A 15,825-nucleotide genomic window follows, 5' to 3' on the forward strand; every position below is an offset into this window, starting at 1 on the left:
GTGTACATAAAAAACGAACCTCATCGTATAGGTGATGAAGAAGAAACGAAGTAGGGGGGGAGAAACAAAGGCAGAGTTAATTTTTCGAAAAAGGAAGGGAAGAGAGCGAAAAAAAAGGCCACCATCGGTTGCGTATAAGACGAGTTATGTGAACCGACTCACCGCCTATCGGAGGGATAGAGGATAAGGGATATTTGCCTTTGCCAACAAATAATGAAAGCGAAATTGTGTGCTACTGCTGCGCTTTGTCAGATGGCAACTTGTTGCGCGAATTGAAAAGTTACTTTTTATTATTGCTTTTTAAAGGTCTCTCTCTCTCTCTTTCGCTCTGTCTATCTGTCTCTGTGTATTTCTCCTCTCCTCTGTTTGTGCAGGGTTTCTCTCGAATGCTTTAGTGTGTGTGTGTGCTGGTGGTAGTTTTATTCGTACGAGGTCATTGGAGGAGGGTTATTTGCCTATTGGTCTTTTTTTTTGCGAGGTTTTTCTTTCGGAAGTACAAATATACGTATCGTTTACTCGAGAGTGGTGCTTTTATGTACTGTGTGTTTTCGTTTGGTGCTTTTTTCGACTGCCGACTCTGGTGAATTATTTTGTGCTTTTAGAGCAGATGTGTTGGTAGTGTTGTGGTTGACTGTGATACGGGGGTTGGATGCTGGAATGGAAGTGGTTGGGCATAGAAGAGAGTGAAAATGTTGTTGGAAAGTGGAAAGTGTATCATTTCTAGGTGTAAGTGTTTTAAGTTGGTGTTGTACTTGAATGGTGGTAGGAAAAAGAATTTTGGAAAAATTCTAAATAAATTCTTGTTTTTTTGGGAGGAAAATTGCCTCATTCTGTTTGTTTTTCTCAAAATTTCGAAAAAAAAAAAATACAAGACCCTTTTTTGACGAAAGTGTCACAAAAAAGTTATTTCCACTCGAACTGTCAAAAAAGTAGTTTTTTATTTTTTTGTCAAAATTGTCTCAACTTTGCCAAAAGTTTTGAAAAGTTCCTCTTTTGGTCAAAATTATTAAAGGTTCCAATTTTTCCCACAAAAAATGTAAATTTTTCCCATTTTTTGTCAAACTTGTACGAAAATTAATTCTTGCTAAAATAGGTTGTTCAATAGCTCTGTTGTCTGCCAAAATGCCACAGAAGTGCTATTTTTTTCCAAAATTTTCAGAAGGGGTCCTCTTGTTTTTTTTTTTTTTTTTTGAAGTTATCCAATTTAAATTTTTGTAAAAACTGTAAATTAATTCCTGCTTTTGGTAAAAGCATATACAAAATTTATTGATTTTTTTCTCAATTTTCTTGAGAGTTCTACTTTTTCCAAATTTGCCAAATGAAAGTCTTGTTTGTTGCCAAAACTTCCATTAAAATTTTGTTGTTTTTTTTTTGCCAAAATTGTCAGAATGCCTTATTTTTGCCGAAACTTTTAAAAGTTCAATGCCAGGAAATCTTGGTTCTCACCAAAATTGTCAAAAGTCCCACCTTTTGTCACAAAAGTACTGTTTTTTTGCCGAAATTGTAGAAACAAGTCATGTTTTTTTTTCGAGTCCAAATTTATCAGGTTTTTATTTTCTATCGAAGTTCTGAGAAAGTGGTATTATTTGTTGTAATTGTCAAAAAGTGACCATTTTCTTCCTAGACTGCCATAAAAATCCTGTGGTTTGCAAAAATTTGAGTTGGAAGCATTTTAACCTCAAAAAATGCTGGTTCAAGTCGAGCTGCTGATTGCCTGAAGCTCAGAAATGCACATTATTTGACCCTCAACACTTTCCCCAACTGGAGACTCGAATCGACACTGACAGCTAACCACGTGTACATCGTTTCACCTTGTCGAAGTACATATACAGAAAGAATTGAAAAAAATGATCGAATACTGCCACGTTGTGTAATTAGAGAATGATGGAAATAAAATAAGAGAATAGCGAGCTTGGTTTGCGGTTACTCTAGTTCGTGCTCGATTTCCACATTAGATCGACTACAGAAACTTGAGAAGTATCGAATTATATGCAGTAAGTACATAACGACGACGAATGAAACGTGTACGAGTGGACGAAGAAACAATACAAGTAAAATGCACGTTTGTTATAATTATTGTACTCGTACTCGCTGAGTAAGGTGCCTAGACCAACGTCTGTGTATTATTTTCTCGGTTTTCTTGGAAAAATGGAAGGAAAAAAAAAAGGAAAATCGACTCCGATAGTTTCAGGTTACTTTCCTAACGAGTAGAGGTACGATTCATTCTGTTGCACGTTCGAATAGACAAAAATGGCGGGTATGAAATTAGCAAGGGTTATGGGCTCGGATTCTGCAGGAGACGAGATGATGCGAAGAGAGCTGTTGGTTGGTTTGTTTTGTTTGTTTCGTGTGGAATGCTCGCGATATTTCTAGCTTTTCTACGTGGTGTGTCTTTGTTTTTGAACTGGATTTCAGAACGGGTTGGTAATTTTTTTTCCTTCACTTGGCGGTGTCTGTCGTGCGAAGAGTATTCGTACAATGGCCGAGCCTACTGAGCGAGGCAACGAGACAGACGTCGAAGAACCACACCACAGGTACCATACAATCGAGCCATTCCGAAATAATGGCGTTGGGAAAGTGGTACTGGTCGCTACGACTACAACTACGACAACCTAGAAATGAGTAACAAAGCGTTAACGATGTTAATTACTGCAAATAGGACCCGAGGCTAAGGGGTTCTCCACCTTCTCCGACTGTACCAGCACTAGAGTAATATAGAACATCTTACTAGAGGGATTCACGAGAGCCAAGGGTGAAGGATTTAGAATTGGTCAACATTTCTCGCCGATTCGATGGCTGAGTAAATACATGTGAGAGCTGGCTGGAGTAAGCAGGACGGGGCCGAGTTTTTGTTTTTTTTTTGGGCTGCTTGCTGGTGGAGTAGGTAACAACGTCAAAGGGGTACTATTTGTTGATCAGAAGCAAAATCTCGCACAGTAGCAATGCTGGCAATTGTTTTTCTTTCTCCGGTTTTTAGAGAGCCTTGTGCAGCGTGTTTTCGAAACTCGATAAACACGTGTTACGCGCGAAAGCGAGCTTATACTCCCATAATATTATATTGTGTGCTACATGTAGTACTCGTGTATGTGTTAGAGAGCCAGCAGCAGCCAATGGTGTAAGAAAGAAAAAAGAGATTTCGTCGTCGTCGTCGACGTCCTCGTTCGTCATCCCATGTTATATTATGGTTGTTTACACATCGTACTCGTGCGAGTGTTGTACATACATGTATACGAATTGCGTCGAAATACGACACAGAAACCTCGCAACCAGCCTCGTATATACCTCTTACGCGAGTGTTGTTTATCGCCGAGCGAATGAACGAGAAACGAATAGCACAGAACCAGCAGCGAGCGAGCGAGCGAACCAGCGAACAAACACTTCGCCATATCGTAATACCCATCGTTTTGTTATGGTGTTGTTTTTAAATGAGCTTAAAACACCGTAAAATTACGAAAATACGCCCTGTTCTGCTCGATAGTCGCCACGTTGTTAGTCGAGTGGCATTGTTTCGACGACTCTGCTCGTCGTCGAGTGGTTTTTTTCTGTGTGTAACTTTTTTTTTGTTTTTGCTTCGCTGTTGGCTGAATTTCGCTTTGGTCGAGGTTATTTGTTTATGTTTTTGCCTGCCGAAGATAAGGTTTTGAAATATTGGTCGAATTTTGTTGTAGGGAATGAGTTTATGTATTTTGTAAATATTGATATGGTGTGTGAGCTCGAAAAATATACCGATATAACTTTGTTTTGTTTTTAACTCGAAAATGCATATTTTTTTAATATGTGTTTGCTGTCGAATCATCCTCAAAGAGACGAAGAATCCGAATTAATTTTACTGAAAATATCATCAGTCTGTATTTTAAGGCAATAAACGAGTTTCTGCGACAATTTTGGAAATAAATAAAGCAGGAGAATTTTGGCCAAAAAGCCAGACTTTTTGAAAATGACGAGATTTTCTGACAATTTAGACGAAAACGGTGCATTTTTAAAATTTTTTACAAAAAGTGAAACCGCTGAGAAACTTTGGCATGAAAAAGATTTTTGAAAACTTTGGCTAATGAGAACATTTTTGGCTTGAGATTTGAAAATTTTGACAAAAAATGGTCTTTTTGTCAATTTAGGCCAAAAGAGATTATTTGGAAATTTGGCCAAAAATGGAACTTTGGGTGAGAATTTATAGACATTGTAAAAATTTTAGCTTGAAACGGTTTGGAAATCCAGGTGAAAATTACGTATATTTTTTTTATCAAATTTGACAAAGAATTGTCAATTTTTGACAATTTTGACAATGATGCCAAATGAAAGACTTCGGTACGATTTTGACATAGAATGTATCTTTCTGACAATTTGGACAAAAAAAAAGACTTTTTTTGGCAATTTTTGCTTAAAAAGGACCTTTTTGGATTTTTTTTTTGCCAAAAACCTGAATTTTTAGACAATTTTTTTTTGCGTGAAACTTTTTGATAATTTTGCCAGAAACTGATGCACAAATAATGACTTTTTGTCATTTTGACAAATGGACAATTTTGTCTAAAGTTGTCACCTCTTGACAATTTTGGCAAAATGTGATTGTACAATTTTGACAGTAACTGACATTTTTAAAACAATTTTGATAAAAATTTACTCTTGTACAATTTTAAACAAAATTGACACTTTTAGACAATTTTTACATTTTTTTTCAACAATTTTGAAATTTATTAACACTTTTGGCAATTTTGACATTGACACATTTTTTTGACAATTTTATTTTGACATAAAAACGACACTTGGTAACAATTTTAACACAAATCATCTTTTTGTGACAAATTTTGACACAAAATGCATTTTTTGACAATTTTGACAGTAATTGACGCTTTGTAACGATTTTTTACACAAATCAACACTTTTGACATAATTGACACCCTTTTCAAACAATTTTGACACAAATTGACACTCTGTGACATTTTTGACACAAATCAATACCTTTTGACATTAATTCACACATTTTTTTTTGACAATTTTGACATAAATTGACACTGGACAATTTTGACACAAATCAACACTTTAGTTAATTTTGGAACATCAGACAATTTCACTCAAATTGCACTTTTTGACAATTTTGACACTAATTGACACTTGTTTTCACAATTTTGACACGCATCAACACTTTGTAACAATTTTGACACAAATCATCACTTTTTGACCAATTTTGACACAAATTGCACTTTTTGACAATTTTGATTTTACTTGACACTTTGTAACAATTTTGACACAAATCAACATTTTTTGACATAATTGACACCTTTTTTAAAAACAATTTTGACACAAATTGACGTGTTTTTTTTTGACAATGTTGACCCAAATTGACACTCTGAAATTTTTGACACAAATCAATACCTTTTAACAATTTTGGCATAAATTGACACTTTGTGACAATTTTGACACAAATCAACACTTTAGTTAATTTTGGCACATCAGACAATTTCACTCAAATTGCACTTTTTGACAATTTTGACACTAATTGACACTTTTTTTTCACAATTTTGACACGCATCAACACTTAACAATTTTGACACAAATCATCACTTTTTGACCAATTTTGACACAAATTGCACTTTTTGACAATTTTGACTTTACTTGACACTTTGTAACAATTTTGACACAAATCAACATTTTTTTTTGACATAATTGACACCTTTTTTAAAAACAATTTTGACACAAATTGACGTGTTTTGTTTGACAATGTTGACCCAAATTGACACTTTATGACAATTTTGACCCAAATTGACACTTTATGACAATTTTGACCCAAATTGACACTTTATGACAATTTTGACCCAAATTGACACTGAAATTTTTGACACAAATCAATACCTTTTGACATTAATTGACACATTTTTGGACAATTTTGACATAAATTGACACTTTGTGACAATTTTGACACAAATCAACACCTTTTGACAATTTTGACACAAATCGACAATTTGTGACATTTTTGACTCAAATTAACTCTTTTTGACAATTTTGACATTAATTGACACCTTTTTTTGACAACTTTGATTGGCGAATTCTCGCAACTTTCGCATGTTGAACCGGGATCATGTCATTGACGGGCATTCAATCTTCACCAAAACGATGGGAAAAGTGCATTGCGCGCAATTGTGATTATATCGAAGGTCAATAAATGTTTCCTAATGTATTGTAAACCGAATTATCAATAAATACTTTTAAAAAAAAAATTTTTTCAACTTTTTTCATCAAAAAAATTTTATCCGCGCCGAGGACCCGAGGTGAATGCGTGTTTTACAATTTTTCGTGATGACAAATTTATAAAAATTCAAAGTATGATACATCGTTGGAAAGCTGAAACTTCAGGCTTTAAAATGTGCATACAACGAGCCCGTTAGGTTGATTAGTTCGGCCGCTAGAGCGAGTTGTGCAAGACATTTGACACAACCCTCGTAGATTCCTTACAGTTTCGGCAATAATTAGATTTTCTCGACAATTTTGACCCACAACTGTTTGAAATTAACTTGTTGGCAAAATCAGCACTTTTTTGATAATTTTAGTAAAAATTGACATATTTTAACAATTTTGACACTTTTTGACAAAATTTGACACTTTTAAATAATTTTTACAAATGTTGGCCATCTTTGATAATTTTGACAGAAATTGACACAATTTATGGAAATGTGGCGGAAAATGGATCTAGTTGAGCAATTTTGGCAAAAATTAGATTTCTTGACAATTTTGTCCCAAATTAGAAATTTTTGATAATTTTGAGTTGAACAATCAAATTTTTGACGATTTTGGTAAAGGTGGACTTTTTGTTCGATATTTCGACATGAATCCAGTCTTTTCGGTCAGTTCAGTAAGAATAGAGACGTCATTGTCAGTTCAAAAAGGATCTCTGACTATGCGATGGATGATGGGGTTTCTCTTCAACATATGGGAAGTTGTAAAGGGATGAGATTTGTTCGGAAAAAGTTGCGTTGCAAAACTGGAGACGTTGTTGCATTTCTTTAGAAAACGAGTTCGTAATATTGTAAGTAAGGAAGAAGGAAGGAAGACGTACCAAAGGGAAGATGCTGCATTTCTTCGTGTTCATAACAAGTACATCTACATACCTACTACATACACAGTAATTTGATGAAGTGAACAAGATATCAGATATGTAATACTCGTACATGTACCTGTGGAAGTGGTTTTCTCTCTCTTTTTTCACGAAAACCCACGTGTAGTGATTATCATTTCATTTCACTCTTACGAAGGTTTACCATACATAGGTGTATGGGTAATAGAGGTACATTTTAACTACACGGTATAGTACATATAAATGTACTTGTCGATTGCTTTCTCGGTCTCCCCGCTCCTCATACTCTATCTTCGGGTATCGCTGGGCGAATGCCGTTATAGCGTGCGACAGCTAAGGCAATAATACTAGCAGCAGCATCAGCATCGCGTCGTGCCGGGTAAACATCTATCTCGAGTTTGCTACTGCATAGTTACCTTTTTATTATGTATTTTTTTTTCAGCGTTTTTTTTTTTTTTTTACTTTACCGTCTTTATTGAACTAGGAATGAGAGACGGTTTCCCTGCTGCGGGGGTCTTTCTCTTTCTGTGAGCGCTGCTATGGTGTTTGTGTGTGCGTCGTCGTCGTGGAAGAGTTTAAAAGAGAGGCGATATTAGTATTTGTGTGTGTGTGTTAGTGTTTTTACTTTGGTGTATTATTATTACGTAACCTTTTTATACGCGCGATGGGATAAATTGTCGGCGTGCTATTGACCTAGTCCTTGGCGGTGTTGGCGTGTTTGATTTTCATCTGCAGGTCGCGTGTAGTGTGTTTTTTATAATGTATTTTGAACGTAATTTTGTGTATCGAAGGATGGATGTTTTCGTCTTTGGAGCTCAGCTGTGGAGTGATTTTGGGGGCATGGATCACGATGGTGAGGTTGGTGTTTGGCAAATTTATGGATGGAAGTATTTGGCAACGTTTTAAAGAACAATGCTGGCACGATTAAGGTGGTGGGTATTTGCGAAGACGATGGATGTCATGTCAGAGAGAACAGAAGGTTGCTGGCTTTGCACTTACCATTAGAGCTGTGCTGTGTGTGGTGTACGTTTATGGAGCCCATATTGAATGGAAACTGTAATAAATAGAAGAGAGAGTGGTGTCGGTGTTGGTGGTACTCGTATGAGGAGTACAATATCGTGTAACGAGAAGTAGAGCTTGTTGTGGTTGTACGGTTGGATGAAATTGTGGAATCAGGGGCACAAGCTAGGCTATGTAGAAGGCACAGAGAGAGAGACCAGCAACGTCGAATGTATATATGTATGTTTAGTACGTATGTACTTCGTTGGTGTATATGGGACGATGCAATGGTGTGCTTTTAGCAACGGTGTACTATAAATGTGGCTTCGGCGCGTAGCTCTCTATAGCCACATATACTGTATTCTCTGTGTTCTGTGTTCTGTGTTCTGTTCATGTAAAGAAGAGAGGTCGTAGAGGAGTCGAAAGAGGAGAACGATGGCGCGGTGGTGGCGTTTTATAAATTCTACCAATGTGTGTACTGCTGTGTGTGCTGTGTGGTGTAGGTACGAGTACATATACTGGCATAAGCGCTCTGTACATGTTGTAAACGTTATACTCGTATAGTATGCATGTGTGTTGTGTGCTGTGTGGAGCTTTGTAAACGCTATATTATACACGTATATACGAACGACGATGACGACGTAACGTTGTGTTTTGGCCTCGGTCGACACAGCAACGTTGCCAGACCGTACGCCCTGCCCTATGACTTGTGTAATATCGTACGGCTTATGGTGTGTACCGTGTACGTACGTATATATTGACGAGAAGATATTTCTGTACGATGTGGTGTTCGTTCTGATGACGCTGATGACGATGGAGATGATCAGCGAGGAGCGAGATCTCAGATTTTTGAGATACGTGTGTTTGTTTGACTCGAAAGTGGTGAAATTTTGATGGTGTGGGTCTTGGATTCTCTATTTTAGGAGCTTTGTTCGTAGCTAAGCTCGAGCTTTTGAATTGAAAACATTATCGAGGTACAAAATATGGTCACTTGGTCAGTGACGAACAGAAAATCTTTGAATCAGATCAGAATGAGTCTAAATGAAAAGGGAAGAGCTATTCTGAATTTGAAATCTAAAAATGGGGCGAATTAGAATATCTGAAGTCATAATTGAAAAACGCCATTCCGAAAGTACGCTGTAGATCGTAGCTTTTTTGTCAAAAATTCCAAAAAGTCTCACTTTTTTTGGTAAAAGCTGCCTTAAAATGTTGTTCTCCTGCCAGAAATTGCCTAAAAGTTAATTTTTATAACATTTCTCCTCTCGCTTTTGGCATTAAATTGCGAAAAAGCTGAACTTTTTTGCCAATAATAGCCCAAAAGATCTGCTTTTGTATAGAAAATTGCCAATGATGTTCAGTTTTTAGTTCTTATCAAAAATTTTCAAAGTTTCACTTTTTTTTTTGCTGAGAACTGCTATAAAAAGCGTTGTCTTCTTCTCAGCTAAAATTGACTAAGTGTTGCTGGTTTTGACTAAAAATAGAAAAAAGTCTCGCCTACTTTCGAAATTGCTGCAGTCTCTTTTTTCCCCAAAGAAAGTGCTTAAAAGTTTTGCTCTTTTGGCAAAAAATGATCAAAAATTGTCCAAAAGTTTTGTTTTTCCCCCGGAAATGGCCAAAAAATAAATTATTAGCTAGCAAAGTCTTACTTTTTGCCAAAAAATGAAAAAAAGTTGTGAAAGTCTAATAATTCTTCTTCCTTTGACAAAAATTTTAAAATATGTAGTCTGTTTTGCTATTATTCATCTCATATATACCGAGAATAAAAATTGCCAATATTGCCTCATTTTTTGAATGAAAATTGTCAAACAAACGAATTAAACAATGAACAACAACAACAACAACATCAACAACAACGCCGTTTTCAAAAAGAATCAGCCAGAAGTCTCTTTTTTTTGCCAGAAGTTGCCCAAAAAACCTGTCTTTTGCTATAGGCTAATATTGTTAAAGTCTAGCATTTTTCTCAAAAGCAGCTAAAAATTTTCTCTTTTTTTCTCGTTTTTTTTTTTTTTTTTTTTTGCTAAATTGTCGAAGTCTTGTTTTTTTTTACCAAAAATTACCTCCAGTCCCCCTCCCTTCCCACAAAATTGCAAATGAACCTCTTTTTTGCTAAAAATTTGAAAATAATTCAATCTTGTTGGCAAAAATTGCTTCAAGCCGTGCTTCTGATGATTTTTTTTTCAAAGGAACGACAATGCCCTACCTATTTATGCCATGTTTGTATATCGTTCGCGAACGAATGAATCACCCTGGCGAAAGTCAAAAAGAAAGTAACTTCAATTTCAAATCATATTCATTTGCAAAATTATTGAAAAAGTAATTTGTTCGTTCGCGAACGATTCACATTCAATGTTAAATAATAAATTCATGTTTTCTTTCGTTCGCGAACGATTCACTTCCTGAATTGAGTCGTTCACTAACAAATGAATATTCTGACTTCTGAGAATGAGCCAGTGAACTTATCAACGGGGTTTTTCGTTCGCGACCGATTCACTGCCAGAGTTGAATTGTTCACGAACGACTGAATCTTCTGGACTCACTTTTCTGAATTGAGTCGTTCACTAACAAATGAGTGTTCTGATTTCTGATTTCTGAAAATGAGCCAGTGAGTGTAAATAATTTTTTTTCGTTCGTGAACGATTCAATTCACAAACGACTGAATCTTCTGAAAAAAATGTTCGAATCTATTTTTTCGTTCGCGAACGATTCATTTTCGGAATTGAATCGTTCACTAATGAATGAGGTTTCTGATTTCTGAAAATGAGCCAGTGAATTTGTAAACGATTTTTTTTTCGTTCGCGAACGATTCAATTCTAGCAGTGAATCGTTCACAAACGACTGAACAGTCCATTTTTTTCGTTCGCGAACGATTCATTTTCTGAATTGAATCGTCCACCAACGAACGAGTATTTTAGTTTTCTGAAAATGAGCCGGTGAATTTGTAAACAAATTTTTTTCGTTCGCGAACGATTTTCTCGAATTGAATACATATTGTTCTTTATGAAATGAATCTTTTGAGAACGATTCACCGTGATTGTGAACGATTTTTTTCGTTCGTCAACAATATTTACTCATTGTGGTTTTTCCAAATTGAATCGTTCGCGAACGATTCACTGCTCGAATTGAGTCGTTCACGAACGACTGAATTTTCTCAGAATGAGTCTGAATCATCAAGTTGACAAACGAAAATTTTAAATTTTTCGTCACATTGTGCGTGAAATTCTTCGGATTTTTTTCACGTTCGCGAACGATTCGTTCCTCAAATTATATCGTTCGCGAACGAATGAATATTCTGAATAAGAGTCATTACATTCGCAGACTGATTTTTTTTTTGTTCGTTATCATGCGTTAAATTTTTGTGTTTTTTTTTTCGTTCGCGAATGATTCATCTCTTGAATTGAATTGAATTGTTGAATAACAAAATGAATCTTTTAAAATCACAACCTAATGAATCTTCTGAAAACGAATGATAGAAGTTTCTAAACTAAAAAGGATTTTTTTCATTTTTCGTTCGCGAACGATTCACTGACGAAGTAACCAGCGTCATCGTTCCTTACTCATGTACCTATATGGGTTCATACATATTTACCTATTTTGCTGTTTTCATGAAACGATGTGTTAATAAAGCACTATTATTCTACTTAGATACGTGTTGTGTAGACACAGTGTTTTTATTTGTGCATAATGCGACCCAGAGAGTCAGCAGAATGAGTGAGGTGAAGAGAAACGTGTGAAAAACGACTCTGGTATGTCTGTGTACCAAAATTTTAGAGGTTCGTACAAATATTTGCGGTCATTTTGTTGATTCTCTTCCAGTTCTCTGTTTGTCTCTTTGGTCGACGATGCCTGAGTGGTTTTTTCCCCCTTCAAATCAGTATCCTAGATAATTAAGTGATAATCTATGTCGAAGGCCATTTCTCAACCGTGTTGGCTAATGCAGATATGGCCACATCGCTCTGAAAGAAATGAATGATTAAACAATTCCTCGGGAGTTCCATTAGTCGATATTGTGCCTATTTTTATACATATGTAAATAATTCAAGTTTGTGTTTTATTTTTTGAATCGATTTCTAATATTTTGGTATTTTTTGTTTTTCTGTTTCCGTATAGGACTTGACGAGTCAGAATAGCAATGATAGCTCCAGCGGTGGTGGGCCTCAGGCCATGAGACCAACTCCTTCACCAACTGGCTCTACTGGATCTCGGTCTATGTCACCTGCTATAGGTAAGTCCGGCGTAAAAGCGACAACTATTTATTTAAAAATGTAATACTGGATAATAAAATATGCACGATCTCCTTCCATAGGAAGTACGCACATTGAAAGCGTACATTCGCTGTTCGTTGAGACTGACTGAGTGAGTGAGAGAATCGGCGGATGGCCGATAGCGGAAAGGAAATTTATGTGTATTACTGCGAGGCAAGGGCAACACAGAGTGGACGGGTCAGCAGGGAAAATGACTGGCTGGCTGCAGTAATCTGTGTTAGCGATAACTACAGCGAGGTGGGGGCGCGGGCGCGGACTACGACAACGTTCTTTTATTATTATTTTAATCACAAATAAAGCCGGCCGGTTAACTTATATATTATAACCAGGCCAGTAGAGTTATAGAAGAAAGAAATATGTGTTTATGGTGAGAAGAGTAACATACCGTAGTATATAGAGAGATGAAAGAGCGAGGTAGCGAGGAGGAAACAGATCAGCTGTTTTTATTACGATTATTATTTATTTATTATGTCGTTACTCGTTAGCTGGGGCTGGATGGCGTTTTTCTCTTCGTCACGTTTGTTTGTTTGTTGTTGAAAAAAAGAAATGAATTAAATGCGTTTATCGATTAAGTACGAGTATGTAGAAAATATAAAATGTGCGAGCTTTGCGAGGTATTTTTACGAGTGGGGTACTTGGAGGTGTTTTCTTTTAAGATTGTGACGATTGTGGAGTGAAATGGGTCGTTGAATAGGCTTAATTTTTTTTTTCAAGTTTGTCATTTTTTTGAGAGAGAACAGATAACGAATGATATACACAACGATGATTAGAAGTTTTCATAACCAAGATATACAACATTGGTAAATACGAGTACTACGAGTATGTTACGCGTAAATATGATGGCGAAGCAAACCGAAGATACCAGTTGAAGTTGAAAGAAATTGAGATAAGCTTGTATATACGATTAGATTAAACTTACAGTTAATAGGGAAGTCGAGATTAATCTTCAATGGTATTTATGTATTTTTCCTAAGTACTATTCATCTATCTGCCGATGTAGCTAGATGTGTAGATACGTACTGTGTAAGTAAATCCAGCAATCAGATTGAGAAAGAGAGGAAGAGAATTTCCTACATTGTAATATCGTGTTTTTGGAAAGGAAGGAGGGGTGAGTTGCTGCGATAGAGCTTAAAATCCTGTCGCAATCGCACTTTTTCTCATTATCGTTCATTGTACATGAAATAAGTAGCCAGTCGCAGTGAATGGTAATATTTTGAAGAAGTTGGTAAGTAGAAAAGGTATATCTGAATGGATGTGAGAAAGTGAGATTAGGCTGGAATATTTGAATTTTTATTGAGGATACGTTAATATATGTATTTTGAAGTATGGTTTATTGTCGTGATATTCGAACCTTTTCGATGGTGAAAAAAAATGAATGGTCGACGATTTTTTCCAATTTTCGAATGTTGAATAAAAATGAAGAAGTACCTAGATGCTGGAATCGACTCCCAAACTGGTCCTACATTATTTGAACTAAAAAAAGTCTTTAAATTATTTCAAAAAAATACCTCACATGGCCAAAAATTTGGCTTTTGCATCTGAAAATTCAAAAAAAAGGTCTTGCTCTTTCGAGAAAACTGCTAAAAAAATATTGAAAAATTGAAAATTTTACTTTTTCTCCAAAAAGTTGTAAAAAATATCGTTTTTGCTTTCAAAAAAAAGTCCAAATTTCTTGGTTCATGTTTACCCTTCCTCTTCCCCCCCCCCCCCCACAGCTCAAAATTTTAAAAAATTTTCTGATCTCTGTTTTTAAAAAAATTTTACAACTTTTCTTCAATAATCACGTAAAAGTCTGATTTTTTTGTCAAAAAATGCCAAAAGTCTCACTTTTGACACACAAATTTGGAAAAATGAGAAAAGTTATGAAGAAAAAAATTGTTTTTTGACAAAAATCACGAAAAAATACTGCGTGTATTTTTTTCCAAAAATGGCCAAAAAATGTCGCTTTTTTGCCTGAAATTGCCTGAAAGTGTCACTTTTTTCCGAATAATTTTTAAAAAATCACACTTGAAGCTAAAACTGTCGAATAAGTCTTGCTTTTTACGAAAAATTTTAAAAAATTATCGTTTTTCAAAAATTTACAAAAATATTGTCAAAAATTCAAAATTCACTTTTTTGCATAAAAAACTCCAAAAAGTCACTTTTCCAACAAATTGTTCAAAATTTTAGCTTTTTTAAATCTGTTCTTTTGTTAAAATTGTCAAAGTCTCGCATTTTGCTAGAAATTGCAAGAATTCTGCAAAATGGTTCAATTTTCTATTTTAATTTGCGATGTTCTGTTTTTTCCTTTTTTTTTTGGTTGAGATTTTTTATGCATTATTGTTTTTCTCTTGTCTTTCCACTTTTTTGGTTATTTTTGGTGAGCGTACTTTTTTGTTACTAAAATGACTTATTATTTATTTTTTATTTTCTCTTTTTTTTTTTTTTTTTTGTTAACGACTCATCATTTTACAACAAATTTCACAGTTTCGATCCTAAAACTCTACTTTTTAAATTCTCAGATAAGTATCTGATGTTCATTATTTTATGTTTTTCGACTTTCAGTTTCGAACGCGAACGAATTGATTAATTTATCAATTCATTCGCGAAGGAGGCACTTATACGAATCAATTCGTTCACGAATGATTCACCAAAAATTGTTCATTTCATTATTTCAATTCGCGAACGAATGATTCACCAAAAATAATTCAATTCGTTCGCTAACAAGTCATAAAAAATGATTTAATTCGTTCGCGAACGAGTCACCAAGAATGATTCAATTCGTTCGCGAATGAGTCACCAAAAATAATTTAATTCGTTCGCGAACGACTCACCAAAAATTATTCAATTCGTTCGCGAATGATTCACTAAAACTGATTCAAGTTCTTCCCGAATGATTTACCGAAAATTATTCAATTCGTTCGCGAATGATTCACTATCAATGATCCAATTCGTTCGCGAATGATTCACCAAAGATGATTCAATTCGTTCGCGAATGAGTCACCAAAAATAGTTCAATTCGTTCGCGAACGATCACCAAAAATGATTCAATTCGTTCGTGAATGATTCACCGAAGATAATTTAATTCGTTCGCGAACGAGTCACCAAGAATGATTCAATTCGTTCGTGAATGAGTCACCAAAAATAATTCAATTCGTTCGCGAACGACTCACCAAAAATGATTCAATTCGTTCGCGAATAATTCACTAAAACTGATTCAAGTTCTTCCCGAATGATTTACCAAAAATTATTCAATTCGTTCGCGAATGATTCACTATCAATGATCCAATTCGTTCGCGAATGAGTCACCAAAAATAGTTCAATTCGTTTGCGAACGACTCACCAAAAATGAATCAATTCGTTCGCGAACGACTCACCAAAAATGATTCAATTCGTTCGTGAATGATTCACCAAAAATGATCCAATTCGTTCGCGAATGATTTACCAAAAATGATCCAATTCGTTCGCGAACGATTCAGCAAAAATGAATCAATTCGTTCGCGAACGATTCACCAAAAA

The 15,825-nt window shown here is 35.4% G+C and overlaps 1 protein-coding gene across 8 annotated transcripts in view; it reads left to right on the forward strand.

Moving 5' to 3' along the window:
* osa (trithorax group protein osa) overlaps window positions 1-15,825 on the forward strand; it is a 162,551-nt gene that overhangs the window by 117,172 nt on the left and 29,554 nt on the right. For all 8 annotated transcript variants that reach the window (XM_065366486.1, XM_065366490.1, XM_065366487.1 and 5 more), the window contains one exon: window positions 12,173-12,287. In XM_065366486.1, the coding sequence (XP_065222558.1) occupies window positions 12,173-12,287 (115 nt within the window). The remainder of the gene's footprint in view (window positions 1-12,172; window positions 12,288-15,825) is intronic.

This window comes from Planococcus citri, chromosome 5, assembly GCF_950023065.1.
Source record: "Planococcus citri chromosome 5, ihPlaCitr1.1, whole genome shotgun sequence".
NCBI lineage: Eukaryota > Metazoa > Arthropoda > Insecta > Hemiptera > Pseudococcidae > Planococcus > Planococcus citri.